General features: G+C 45.4%; 1 protein-coding gene across 1 annotated transcript in view; it reads right to left on the bottom strand.

Moving 5' to 3' along the window:
• Positions 1-420: 420 nt before the first annotated feature.
• RBBP8NL (RBBP8 N-terminal like) overlaps positions 421-14,107 on the bottom strand; it is a 66,767-nt gene continuing 53,080 nt past the window's right edge. The window contains exons 12-14 of the mRNA XM_054981187.1: positions 10,129-10,190; positions 6,565-6,691; positions 421-1,073 (exon numbers count right to left, since the gene is read on the bottom strand). Of these exons, the coding sequence (XP_054837162.1) occupies positions 940-1,073; positions 6,565-6,691; positions 10,129-10,190 (323 nt within the window). The 3' untranslated portion in view covers positions 421-939. The remainder of the gene's footprint in view (positions 1,074-6,564; positions 6,692-10,128; positions 10,191-14,107) is intronic.

The following is a 14,107-nucleotide window of genomic DNA, read 5'->3' on the forward strand; positions in this document are numbered from 1 at the left end:
TCTAGAAATCTCCCCTGTGGGCAAGGCCCATAGAGATTGGAAGAATGCCTAGAGGGGCACAGAAGAAGTGGTGCCACCCTCCCAAGTTCACCCTCCCCAGGCACCACACCCCAAATGAACAAGACTGGCAACCTTATCAGTAAGGCCAGAGTTTGGACGCAAGAGTACCTGATAGTAACAAACAGAAGTGAAAGGCACTGTATAATTCTGTCGCAGAGATGTTACTTTTCCAAAACGTGTCTCACAAAATGTATTAACTTTTGATTAATTTGATTAATCAAATTCCAGACACGTTGGATAATGCACTTTCAATGCATTTTATCAATTGTTTGAGGTGGATTTTTTGTTCCGCACACAAAAAAATCTGTTCCAAATGATCTATAAAGAGGATTGGAAGTGCATTATCCAACGTGTGCGGAATCACTCTTGGTCATACAGCCATTGATAACTTCATTTTGCAGGTCCCATTTATTTATAGAAATGTAACGTATAGCTATCTCTCTGTACAAATCTCAGGTCATGATGGATGTTCACGTTTGGGGGAAAATCTATGCTTTGAGAGATCTACTCAACTGCTATGCATCAGATAAGATGTACTGTCACGTTGTTATTAAAATACAATTGGACAGGCAGAATCTGCAGCTGAACAAGCAGAATCATGGAGTGAGGGAGTAGAACCAACCCAGTGGACCATTCTATGACTAACACCTTGAAAATACAGAACTTATACAAGAATGGATTCAAAGATCTTCCAAGTACTTTGATTATTGGTGAGTTACTAGTCCTCATGAAGGCCAAGGTTTGGACCAATGGTGCCTGATAGTTGTATGCATGGTGGAAATCCTTCTTGATGTCAAAAGCCATCTTGCAATTACTGAAGGACTTTGTATCCATGTCCGAAAGGCCTGGCAACGGCTGCGCCAAGAAAGCCAGTTCCAGCTATGTTTCTCCAGTGGCAACATTGTGACTGGAGGCCGGACTCTGGCTGTTGTTTTCCTGTATCACTTCCTGCACATTGTCTGGATGCTGCGAAGCTTTGCCGTTCCTTCTGCCTCTTCCCGATTTCTTGCAGGCTGTGAGGAGGAAGAGAAATGTAGGTCGCATTAGCCAGACAGCAGCACATTCTGGGATAATGATGATTCTGGAAACAGGGAGGCGCCGTGGAAGGGGCTTTCTAGCACTTGGCCCTTGAAACGCTGTAACAAAGGGAATGCCCCTGTGGTATACAGTAAATAAGACTAACAAGTATATAAATGAGATTTATAAAGTGCAAAAGTGCAAAGTGCTATGATACAATAAATAAATAAATAAATAACAATTTTATAAATAGTTATTAAAAACATCAATAAATATCATCAATGATGACCAAGATAATACAATACACAGTCAATAATCATGTACAATACATGTAAGAGAAAATTCTCATCCTGCAGTCGGTAAATGCTGTACCCTGGGTCTGAGGTAAGTAATAAATTCATAAACATAGTCTTTGTAATAACTCTATTTCTTTTCTTTTTCTTTTTTCAGTTCACCCCAGGTCCAGAGAAGAAGCTGGGAAGTGCAAGGTGGCCCCAACAGGCTGCTAGCAAGTAGCCAGTTTCGCGGAGCTTCCTCAGGGGTTCCTATGGTTGCAGTCTACATACAATCACAACAATCAAAAGGTAACTGACATGGACGTCATCTCTCACAGGTGTCAACGAATAATCCATTTTCGCATGCACCTGTAAGATCGTGTGAAACTCATGGAACAAAGCATCTTCCTAGCGCGGTTTCCTGGCATGATCCCCTTTAATGGAATGATGATGTCAGAAATTGCACCATTAAAAGGGATCGTGCCGGGGAATTGTGCTAGGAAGACGCTTCGTTCCCTGAGTTTCACGTGATCTTCCGGAGGCTTTGGTCCTGTGAAAACGGCCTGTTTTTGTCATACATTAATGGCTAACGTGTATTAACATAATAATACTCCGCATGTATAGAGTTTGCATCTTCAAGAGATTGGCTGACAAAGATGCTGGAGCTGGCAAAGATGGCAAAACTTATTTCACTGATTAGAAATAAATAAATATATTTGTTGAATTGTTAAATATATATGTGTATTTGTTAAATATATATGTGTGGAAACCCTTCATAGATTATTTACATAAAATAGATAATAATGATTTGATGGTTTGTGGGTTTATGGACTAAGGGATTTTGACATTAGAAAAAAGAGAGCTTTTAATCATTATTTAGAGGAAGTGTAAATTTGACATGATGCGGATATTTGTTTTGGAGAAAATGGGAAACCTTTTAGTTTAGATAGCTTGTTTTTCTTTTATTGCTGTTTTTTGTATGATCTATGTTTTGTTATTCTTGTTTGCTGATTAGTTGTTTTTGTTTGTTTTATTGGTGTATGTGTAATTGTAACAACAACTACATTCAATTTATATACTGTCCTTCAGGATGACGTAATGCCCACTCAGAGCGATTTACAAAGTATGTTATTATTATCCCCACAACAACAAACACCCTGTGAGGTGGGTGGGGCTGAGAGAACTGTGACTGACCCAAGGTCACCCAGCCAGCTTCAAGTGGAGGAGTCGGGAATTAAACCCAGTTCTCCAGATTAGAGTCCCACGCCCTTAACCACTACACCAGACTGGCTCCAATTGTAGTGTTTTTAGGTTTGTTTTTTAATGATATAAAACTCTTAATAAAAAAAGAGATTCACAGATATTATCACAACTATCTTCACAACAGTCTTGCAAGGTAAGGTAGAGTTAACCCTATATTAGGATGTGGGGGCACGGAGCACAGAGAGTATAAATGTGGTTTGCCTAAGGCTACTGGTGAGTCTGGGCCAAGCTACAAGTGACGAATGACACAGGTTGGACCCTTGTCAGTTTCCCTCAAGTTTTGATGGGAAATGTAGGCATCCTGGTCTTGCAGCGTGACTGCTGTCCAATAGACTTTTCAACTGTCACTTGTCCAACATTCTGCCAAGCTGCCTACATTTCCCATCAAAACTTGAGGGAAGCTGACAAGTGTCCAACCTGTGTCATTCGTCACTTGTAGTTTGGCCCTCTGTCTCCCCACCCTCTCCTCCCCAGCTGCCAATACTGCAGTGTTCCTTCCCCTCTCTGGAGTGTGCCGGGCATAGTGGATAGAGTGTCAGACCAGGACCAGGACCTGAGAGATCCGAATATAAAACCCCACTCTGCCATCAAGTTTGGGTGACCTCAGGCCAGTCACATTCTCTCAGCCTAACTTTCCTCACAGCGTTGTTGTGAGGAAAAACTGGGGAAAGGAGAACCAGGTATACTACCCTGAGTGCACATATATTTGGAGGGAGGGCAGGATAAAAACAGACAAGAGAGAAATCAAATCGCCACATCCGGACTTATAAAGCTGGGGTATAGGGCTGGGATTGCATCAAGGGCAGAGAGATGCTGGTGCGATTTGTGGGTGTTACGTGCAGTGAAGTTGCTTCCAACCTATTGAGACTACATGACTGGGTGGTGGACAGTGCTGTCAAGTCGAAGCCGAGTTATGGTGACCCTCTACTGGAGTTTTCGAGACAAGAGACTAACAGAGGTGGGTTGCCATTGCCTGTCTCTCCATAGCCACCCTGGTCTTCCTCGGAGCTCTCCCATCTAATTACTTATCAAGGCCAGCCCGCATAGCTTCCGAGATCTGATGAGATTGGGCTTGCCTGGGCTATCCAGGTCAGGGCCCTTATGAATTAACAACCTCCAAAATGTTCTATCGTTGACAGTCTTGCTCAGATCTTGCAAACTGGAGGCCGTGGCTTCCCTTATGGAGTCAAGCCATCTCGTTTTGGGCCTTCCTCTTTTCCTACTGCCTCCCACTTTTCCTAGCATTATTGCCTTTTCCAGAGAATCTTGTCTTCTCATGACGTGACCCAAGTACGATAGCCTCAGTTTAATCGTTTTAGCTGCTAGGGGGAATTCATGCTTGATTTGATCTAGGACCCACTTATTTGTCTTTTTGGCAGTTAATCCCTTATTGTATTATGAACGGTTAATGTATTTTGGCCTAAGCCAGTCCAGGATTGGTGTCTGCTGGTGGCAGCCATAACTGTCCTTTCCTCAGCGCTGTGAGTTTGACACCTTCAAGCCCTACCCATATAGGGCAGGGCTGAGGTTTTTGAAAACTCCTTTTTCTTGTTCTATCAACAGTTCATTTCCAGGCTTGTCAGATTCATCAGGAAGGCAAAGCAATGGGAACAGAAGCTTGTTAAACAAGCCCTCCTTTTAAGTCTTTGTGACAACAGAGAATATCTCTTACAGTTGGTCAACACTACTCTCTCTTTCTCTCTCTCTCTCTCTCTCTCACATGCATACACTCACACACCCACACACTTTTTTGACTGTGCAAACAGAGCTTGGAACAGCACTTTTGGGGTGGAAAAGTGTTCGAACTGTTAACAAGCAGGTTGCTTTTATGTCCAGCCTTATCAATTTCCTGCTTAGTCACCTGTAGGAAATACCAGAACAAGACAGTCCATTGTTCGCAAATCGCCACCTTGACAGGGCCTGGCTTAAAAAAACAAACATTTCTTGTGTGTGAAAAGCTTTCCCCGCGTGTGGATAGCTCTCACAAGGAGTGTTTGGCCTGCTTTCTCAGTCAACATTTCTCAGGAACGGCTCAGTAAACATTCAGGTGTATACCTGGAACACTTATTCATGTTAAATATTGCGAAGGATCCCAAACCAAGCCAGGGCAGCCTAGGTTGGCCTGTCTATTTGCAGAAGGCCTGAGATTCACAAGTGCGGTGTGTCTTATTGTCAGGAACCAGAGCAGACTGAAGGAAAGGCTTTTTCACTCAATGAGTAATTATCGTTATCTTGTGAAATTCACTGCCATGGGATAGAGTGATAGCCACTTGACGAGTTTCCTTTAAAAGTGGGTTAGATAAATTCATGGAGGACAGGTCACATTTGTGGCTATTAGCCATAATGACAAAGTGGGACCTCCTCCTTTAGAGGCAATAATTCTCTGAGGACCGGGGGAGAGGGAGATGACAACAGAGGGATACTTTGGGAGCCTAAATTCAGTGTCAGTTGTTTAGCCAAACTATATGTATGGGAGTGCCATCAAGTTGACTTAAGGTGACCCCGTCAAGGGGTTCTCATGGTATGTGAGAATAGGTGGTTTGCCAGTGCCTTCCTATGCACAGCAGCCAGTTTGGTGTAATGGTTAAGAGCAGCAGGACTCTAATCTGGAGAGCCAGGTTTGATTCCCCACTCCTTCTCTTGAAGCCAGCTGGATGGCCTTGGGTCAGTCACAGCTCTCTCAGGGCTCTCTCCGAGCGGAACTACAAGTGACAAAAGGCACAGGTTGGACACTTGTCAGCTTCCCTCAAGTTTTGATGGGAAATGTAGGCAGCTTGGCGAAATGTTGGACAAGTGACAGTTGAAAAGTCCATTGGACAGCAGTCGGAGAGCCAAGCTGCAAGACCAGGGCACCTACATTTCCCATCAAAACTTGAGGGAAGCTGACAAGTGTCCAACCTGTGCCTTTTGTCACTTGTAGTTCTGCTCTCAGCCTCACCCATCTCACACAGTGTCTGTTGTGGAGATAATAATGACACTGACTTTGTAAACTGCTCTGAGTGGGCATTAAGTTGTCCTGAAGGGTGGTATATAAATCAAATGTTGTTGTTGTTGTTATTGGTGGTGGTGGTCTCCCATACAAATACTCACTGGGGTCAACTCTGCTTAGCTTCTGGGATCTGACAAGATCGGGTGATGTCTTGTCCACTTTCCCATCCCTAAACGAAATAGTGAACTTCAAAAAGGGCATTTGTGTATTTTGGGGGACGTACATACTTAACCCTTCCCTCTTCCACCACATTTCGCCTGCACTCCACCTCCCCAGCTAATATTTCAACTAAAGGGGGGTCCAGTTTGGGAACTCCAGCAGGGAACAATCAGCCAGGGGAGGGGAATTCAGGACAGAAATGCCAGATAAAAGAAGGATTAAATACCCTCTAGCCCTCTACACTCTCTGCTGCATTCCTCTTCCAAATTGTGCCATCCCTTTCTTCCTTCATAGATGTTTGCCAGAGACCTAGATTCTTGGACAAAGGTCTCTCCATCTCCTCCCTGCTTCTAATAAGACAATGGCTGCTTCCACACATGTTGGATAATGCACTTTCAATGCTCTTTAGCCATCATTTGGAACTGGGTTTTCATGTGTGAAACAAAAAATCCACTTCCAAAGGATTGCTAAAGTGTATTGAAAGTGCGTTATTCAACATGTGCGGAAACAACCAATCACTGGGCCAAGTTTGTTGCAAGGCTGAATAAGGAAAAGTATATCCTAAGCCTCAGGGATCACGGGTGCAATAGATCTTCTGAACAAATAGTAAGATAATCCCCTCCCCGAGCCATGTACAATTGGTTTAAATCTGGCTTTGTGGGGCTCAACAGTGGTGGGGAGACAGATTCCATTCTGTAAAGAGGGGCAATTTTTGCACCATCAATTTCTGTTGCAAAAGCTGAATTTTTCTGGTGGCTTCATATTTTGCTACGCAGAATTAGAAAAAACTCCCATTCGTACCTTTTTGCCCCGAATCCTGTCCCCGTTTCCGCTTCTTCGGCAATGCCTGGTTGTTCTCCTTTATATAGCGATATTTTTCTTTCATGGAAGAGCCTTGGAAGCTTTCATCATCGCCAGTGCCGGTCACCTGCACAAATGAGTGGGGAGAAAAGGATCATCCCTCCGCACTGTATGCGACTGGCTGTTTCGTCTTTAACGAAAATTGCGCTCTGGTCTTATGCAAAACATTGTCCTGCTAAGGTCTGATCAGAACACTCTATTCCCCAAATAAGACATTAAAGCAGCAAGGACTCCTTCTCGGGGATCACCTGCTATTCAGCTCCTCCCCTCCCAGTATTGTCTCCTTCAGCCACTGTTCCATCTAATCATTACTGATCATTTTTAAATTGCAAGTAGGGCCCTGCTACTAAATGTTGTCGATTGTTTCATCTTGCCCAAGGATGAGTTCAAAAAGGGTGGGGGGAGGTAGTTGTCATCTTTATAGCAGTTGTCAGGAGTTAAAGAGGGCTCATTGAGATTGCCCCAGGGGTCACTACTTTCTAACCCCTAAAGATAACCATAAAGAGCAGGGCTCATTTCAAGGGGGAACACACAGGAATGCAGTTCTGGCAGTTCTCCAAAGAGGTCACATGTCAGGTGGCTCCACCCACCTGACTCTTGGCCATTTTGGGCCCATTTCAGCCTGGATTGGGGCTGAAGGTCCAGATCGGGCCTCTGATGGGTGGTGGATCACTCTCCCACTCTGCAGCGGCCCAGTCCTGACCATTTTGGGCCCCTTTTCCATCATTTTCAGCCCCCTTTTGCCATTTTGGGCCCAATTTTGGCCCTGAATGGCCAGGATTAGGTCCAAAACAGCCAGGATAGGTGATGTCAAGGGGTGTGGCATATGCAAATCAGTTATGTTAATGACACACTTCCAGTGATGTCAAGGGGCATGGCATAGGCTAATGATTTATGCTAATGAGTTATGCTAATGAGTTCCTCCAGCTCTTTTTCTACGAAATGACCCCTGATAAAGAGTACACCTGCAGTGAGTGATGGGAGAAGGGAAATCACATTCTCCCTCTATTTCTGTTTCCTCCCCTCTTTTCCCCCTCCCTAACCAGACATCCATGCAGGATGGAGGGTGATGGGGTAGCCAGCTTTCACCACTTGCTTGCTGATGCGGAGGGTCTTGAAGCTGGAAGTGCACAAATTTTAATCTCCAAGCCTTCCCCAGTCAGAATGTTGGTGTTACACAAGACTGCCTAACAACTTTCAAAATGATAGCCAACGTTTCATGACACAGTGTTGCATTTAATGCCTTCAGTTTTGTGCGTGAGGGGTAAACCCTTCAATATTGAATGTTTCAGGGGTTTTTTTGAACATCTCTCTCTGGCCCCATTGTGCAAATCTTTTGATTCACACTCTGGTGCCTGTTCAGAAGTAGACATATAGAAGCTGAAATTCTTTTCAAAATTTACATTCACATGTACCGGGAGCCTTCCAGCAGCATGTAGACCCTCCTAATATGTGTGGATGTCATGTTGTCTGAATGGGCATAGCTTTGGAATGAGCAAGCTGACCAATAGATTTTTCAGGGTTCCGGTTCGTACATACTGAACTTCTATGCATATGCAAAATACATGTGTTGTCTCTGTTTAGACAACATGACAACCATACTAATTTATTTAATATTTTCTACCTGGTGGTGTGACCCAAAGTGGCATACAACACCATTCTCCCTTCCTCCATTTTGTCCACACAAGAGCTGCAGGTAGCACATGCTCCCAATACATGTGGATGTAACATCTGAAAAGGTCTCTAGTTTGCTTCTTTTCTTCTTCTCTTCCTTTCTCTGGGCATAACTAAATGATATGCTCGACACATGTCGGGGTGCAGGTGTATGTCCAGACTCGCAGTCATATGTACATTGGGGGAAACCACTTTAAAATGCACTTGATCTTTTGGCACTGACTGTCTCTCTTGGCACCGGCAAGACTGCCTCTTACTTCATTTTGGTTTGGGTGATTCTCTGGTGTGATGTTGGTCCTCACAGGGAACAATGGAGAGTGGCTGGTCACCCTGCTCATGGGGTGCTGGAGTTTGGGGGGATGGTTTCATTTTGTTCTGTTGGGTTATCTGATGTTTAGATTGAGAGTGTGCCTGTGGCCACAGCAGCCATGATCCATGTGTTTCTGCAGTGGGAGCCTCCCCCCCACACACAATAGAAACCAATGGAGAGTGGCTGGTCAGCATGCTCAGGGGTGCTTGGTTTTTGGCAGGGGGCTTCACTTTGGTTCTGTTGGGCTGTCTGGTGTGTAGATTGTAATTGAAAGTGTACATCTGGCCATGGCAGCCATGATCCATGTGTTTCAGCAGTGGGAGTTAGTTTTTTCCTACAATAGAAACAAATGGAGTGGTTGGGGGCATGTCATTTGAGGGGCTATAAAATGGCCCTCAAGGGTCCAGTCACTCTAAAACTTGGAAGGTCTTTAGAGAACAGTTACAAATAGCTCCCCAGCAAATTTGGTGGATTTTGCTTGCCAAGTGCCTCACCAGACCTCTAGATAGCTCCCCTAGTTTTCCCAAAAGGGAATAATGGAGATTGGAGGTGGCTGGGGGCACATTCTTGGAGGGGAATAAAATGGCCCCCCGAAGAAAAATTGGAGGTAGTTAGAGGACAGTTAGGAGTACGTTCTCAGAAAATTTGGTAAAATTTGGTCCAAAAATGCCCCCCAAGCCCCCGAAAAGCCCCAAATCATATTTCCCATTGGAAAAAATGGCCAAATTTTACCGAATTTGCTCTGTACTGCTGAGTATGCACAAAGAGAAGGTGCATCATGGGATACCATCCCTCATCTCAGAGAAACAGGGAGGAAACCCATGACAGTCCATACACGGGATCGACTGCTGTATGGCTGAAGCGTGCGAGTGATCAGGAAAGTAACGGGAGAAACACGTGTAAGTGCAATCATGTGTTCTACATGTGTAATTTATCTCGTGTAGTTCAGCTCTGAGAGGAAGTGCTGTGAAGAGGGAGAAGGAACTTATGGTTCCTCTCCTACCCCGCTTTTAACAACAGAATGAGTGGCGGGAGACTTTTTGCCCGTTTTCTCTGGCTCCATGTGCCCTTCCTAGTAGGTCTGCCTCTGGAAACTCAGCAATGAACTGAGAGTTCATTGTCATATCTTCTGTGCAGTCCCACATGGGAACTGTGCATGCCTGTGCATGCGCAGTTCCCACGTGCGTCTGCACAGAAGAACACTTAATGAACAATAGTTGCAGGTAGGTGCAACCCTGTTTTTCCTGCTTTTCCGTCTTCTTCTCCTGTTCTCAATAATTTCGAGTGGGTTGCAATATTAGCCTGTTGTAGCAGAAGAGCATTTAGCCCAGTAACACTTTAAAAGCTTACAAAACATTTCCAGGGTACAAACTTCCATAAGTCAAAGTCCTATTCAGTTGGTTCCTAATAAAGCCCCGTGCTGAAAATTGGTCACTGCTAGCTGTCTGGGACAGGCTAAGCAGGGTTTGAGCTACGTGCCGGTAGAGGCTGAAAGATGGGATACTGAGAAGGAGACCAACCTCACTGTCAGACGTGTTGGGTTCTTCAGACTCCTCCTTCACTGACTCCAAATCGGCATCGTCTAAAGAAAAGAAAGGGCAGGGCAAGATCAGATTTGAATGAAAGCAGCTATTTATTTGCTTTGGAGTACATTTTATTTTGCTGTTCCTCCAAACAGCTCAGAGTGCTGCACCTGGTTTTACTTTCCACATTTTATCCTTTCAATCATCTCCCGGACGCAGAGTCTCTGTGTGTTTGAGTTGATCCCCATGGAAAGAAGGAAGAGTTACTGGATTTTGCCTTCTGAAGGGATGGGTAGCTCAACTCTCTTGGGAGAAGAATGTACATCGGCCTACCAAGTATCCAAAACTGTCCAATGTCTTGGGGTTGTCCATTGGAGCAGGCCCAATCCTGGACCACCCAACTGTGCCACGGCCAAACCCAAGCCATAGCCTTTCCTTAGAAAAGTCATCAGGCTATATGAACTCCACAGGGCTTTGATCACCTCTGTCTGCTGCTGAGACTTGACCATACATGACCGGGACCTGTTGCTTGTAACCTCTGCTTTTGAGCCCTATTCCCTCTCTTTTTTCCTTGCTGCCAATAACTGGTCTCATCTGCTTCAGCACCCCACCCTGTTGCCCAGTGCGCTTCTCCCCCTGGCCTGGATAAGACAGTGCCATTTAGAATGCACTCAAATCAACACTGCAGAGATATATTGGCCAGCGGCTGTGACATCTTCTTCCTCCATGTGGTCATCATTTTGACCATCTTTGTAAAGTGATATTGTACTGTTTTTGGAAGTTTGTGCTCCTCTACTATATCATTAAAAGGCAGGAGCGCTCATCGAGCCTTCTAAGCAAAGAAAGTGGAACTCAATGACACGGCTCCTCTCCCTTAAAATATTTACCTAAAATAGGTATCTCCTGCCTTTCTCTCAAAGGGCCTAATGTGGCTTGCAACAAAGATGCCAAGGGCATCAACCTTACATTTAAAAAGTCAGCCTCAGAATTATGCATAATGCCTGTAAATAAATCGCCTTCGACAGATTTGCTGCAGAACACGAGCCCTCATCTTAAACAAAGAGGTTGTATCCAAAACTTTCTGAAATATAACCTGCTTTTTTTCTCTCCCTCTCGCAAGCCATTAATGATGGTGCCTTCCTAAGCTCTTCCCGTCTGCCCTTCTCTAATAGTGAGAAATCCAGCATCCAAGCCTATGCTCCTAAGGGTAGGCACAGAAAGTACAAGATGCCCAAAGGAACACAATTGGCACAGGGGTTCAGACCGAGAGATTATCATGCAGGCAAAGGAACCATTTCCAAGTCCTAGCCCGAGCCCCAAGACAGATCGACCCCCCATAATCATACTCATCCCCCCACTTTAGCAAGCTCCCCCATCCATCACATGTGGATGGAACAGTGAGCAACGATGGGGTAAATGCAAACACAGTGGTAAGCTAAAAATACAACCCCTCCACTATCAGCTACCTAAGAGCAGCCATGATGGATCATACCAATGGTCTACCTAGTCCAGCATCCTGCTTCCCCAGTGTCCAACCAAATGCTTCTAGGAAGGCCGTAAGAAGGGCATGAAAGCAAGAGCCAGACCTTACAGCTGGTTCCCAGCAATGCGTATTCAGCAGCATAATAGTTGTGAATGTTCCGACCCTTGTTGATCGACCTTTTCTATGACTTTGTCTGTTTCCCCTTTTATAGCCATTTGACCTAGTGGTAGGGCTGATTCAAGGTGTCACTCAAAGAAAGGTACCCCCTCCTAGGCCCTCACTGCCACCAGCTAGGTCCAAGCCAAGCCTGTGTGGCAATGTCACTGATGGCTGGGGGTAAGCTAAGTCCTTGAGGTGGATTGATACTTTACTCATTATGCTGCCTCATGCAGTCGCTTGGATGGCTTGGCCTGAGAACTGGCCACCATCACATCTTGGCCATTTCCACACACGCTGGATAATGCACTTTCAATGCACTTTAGTGATCCTTTGGAAGTGGATCTTTTGTTTCACACATGAAAATCCAGTTCCAAATGATCACTAAAGAGCATTGAAAGTGCATTATCCAATGTGTGTGGAAGCAGCCCTTGTAGCAGCCCGTTCTATAACTGCAGACCAATCCCTGGTTCATTATAGCAAGACACAGGTCCTTGGTTAAATGATTTTTATCCAGAAATTAGTTCTTTCCATACTCAGAGCCAAAGGTCTACTTAGGAGTAAGTAACTAAGTAGTGCTAGTAGAAATTTGACAAGAATGGCAACATGGAAAACACACACCCCTTTTCTATCCGACTTTCCTTCCCCCTCCCAATTTCCAAACAATTCATTGTTGTTCTTTCTGTGTGAGAACATTGTGCATATTTGTGCTATCACGCTACGAAGAGAGAAGACACATCATAGTCTGGAAGAAAGTTCGAAGTTGTAAACAGACAGCCACCTGGGAATGTGTGAGAACCCACTAGAACTCCGGCAACAGGAAACGAAGTTATACAATTAAGCATATAGAGTTATGGCAATTGAGCATACGCTTGACAAAAGAAATATTGGCATGGATGAATGGGTACAGTCAAACATGACAATAACTCCCTTGTGTATGGCATGCAAAAGAACTTCATTTCATCCCTTCCGAATCTGGGAAAGCCACCTGCATCTAGCCAAAGCAGTTTTGCAGCTGCAGCCTGCAATCTCTGGAATTTAACTAAGAAAACCAGTGAATCCAGGTGAGGTGTGAGAACCAGATAAACAAGCACCTGAGACACTAATTGGGGGATGACCCAAGGATGGTGGAAGAACAATGTAAAGGCAGGCAAGGGAGGAAGTGGCTATAAGCTGGAGAAAATGAAGATGGAAGGAGAAGCAAAGCTAAGGTGCTTGCAGAGAGATGGGTTGGAGAGACCTTGCACTTTCCTGGCCAGTGGAGAGCCACCAACCTATAGTGAGAAAACAGTTGAGCTCAGTTGTTTTCGCACAAGTGTTCCTGAAAAGGGAAGGCTTGAACAGAGGTGTAGGTAGGACTAACCCCTGCCCTCTAATAGATAAGTGTCCTATTGCAGTGGTGATGGAGGAACCAACATACGCTATAGAGTCGCAGTGTAGCGCAGTGGTTAGAGTGTTGGACGAGGATCTGAGAAACCCGAGTTCGACTCCTCACTCTGCCATGGAAGCTGGGTGACCTTGGGACAGTCACACACTCTCGGCCAAACCTACCTCACAGGCTTGTTGTGAGGGTAAAATGGGAGATAGGAGAACGATGTAAGCCAGTCAGAGTCCCCTTGGGGGAGAAAGGCTGGGTATAAATGAAGTAAGTAAATAGATCTGCCCTGCATTAGTATTTATTGGTGCTAACTAGGTCAGGAACTGCTCAATGGGTCAAGGAGCAGTAAAAAAAAACATGAGGCTGCTATTTAGGTTTCGTTTCAATATTCAAGCAATAAACAAAACAACCCTTTTGTGTTTTCCTCCCAGCTCAATTTCAATTGATTGAATGGAGGCCCAGGTCACGACCGTTGCCAGGTCTGCCTTTTTTCATCTTTGACAGGCCAGGCAACTGGCGCCCTATCTTTCGCCCCAGGACCTGGCCACAGTAATCCATGCAATGGTCACCTCCAGGCTAGACTACTGCAACTCACTCTACGCTGGGCTGCCCTTGGGCTTGACCCAGGTTATAGTTGGCCCAGAATGCAGCGGCACGCGTCCTTACTGGAACGCCAATCCGAGCGCGCATTCATCCTGTGCTGTGCCAGCTGCCCTGGCTCCCGGTGGAGTTCCGGATCCGGTTCAAGGTGTTAACCTTGGTGTTTAAAGCCCTTAACGGACTGGGACCTGCATACCTGCGGGACCGCCTCTTCCATCACGTCCCCTGCAGGGTGTTGCGCTCTGCAGACAAGCAACTCCTGGTGGTCCCCGGCCCAAAGGACATCCGTCTGGCCTCAACCGGTGCCAGGGCTTTTTCTGCCCTGGCCCCAGCCTGGTGGAACACTCTCTTGCTGGAGA

Source organism: Eublepharis macularius, chromosome 5 (assembly GCF_028583425.1).
Source record: "Eublepharis macularius isolate TG4126 chromosome 5, MPM_Emac_v1.0, whole genome shotgun sequence".
Lineage (NCBI taxonomy): Eukaryota > Metazoa > Chordata > Lepidosauria > Squamata > Eublepharidae > Eublepharis > Eublepharis macularius.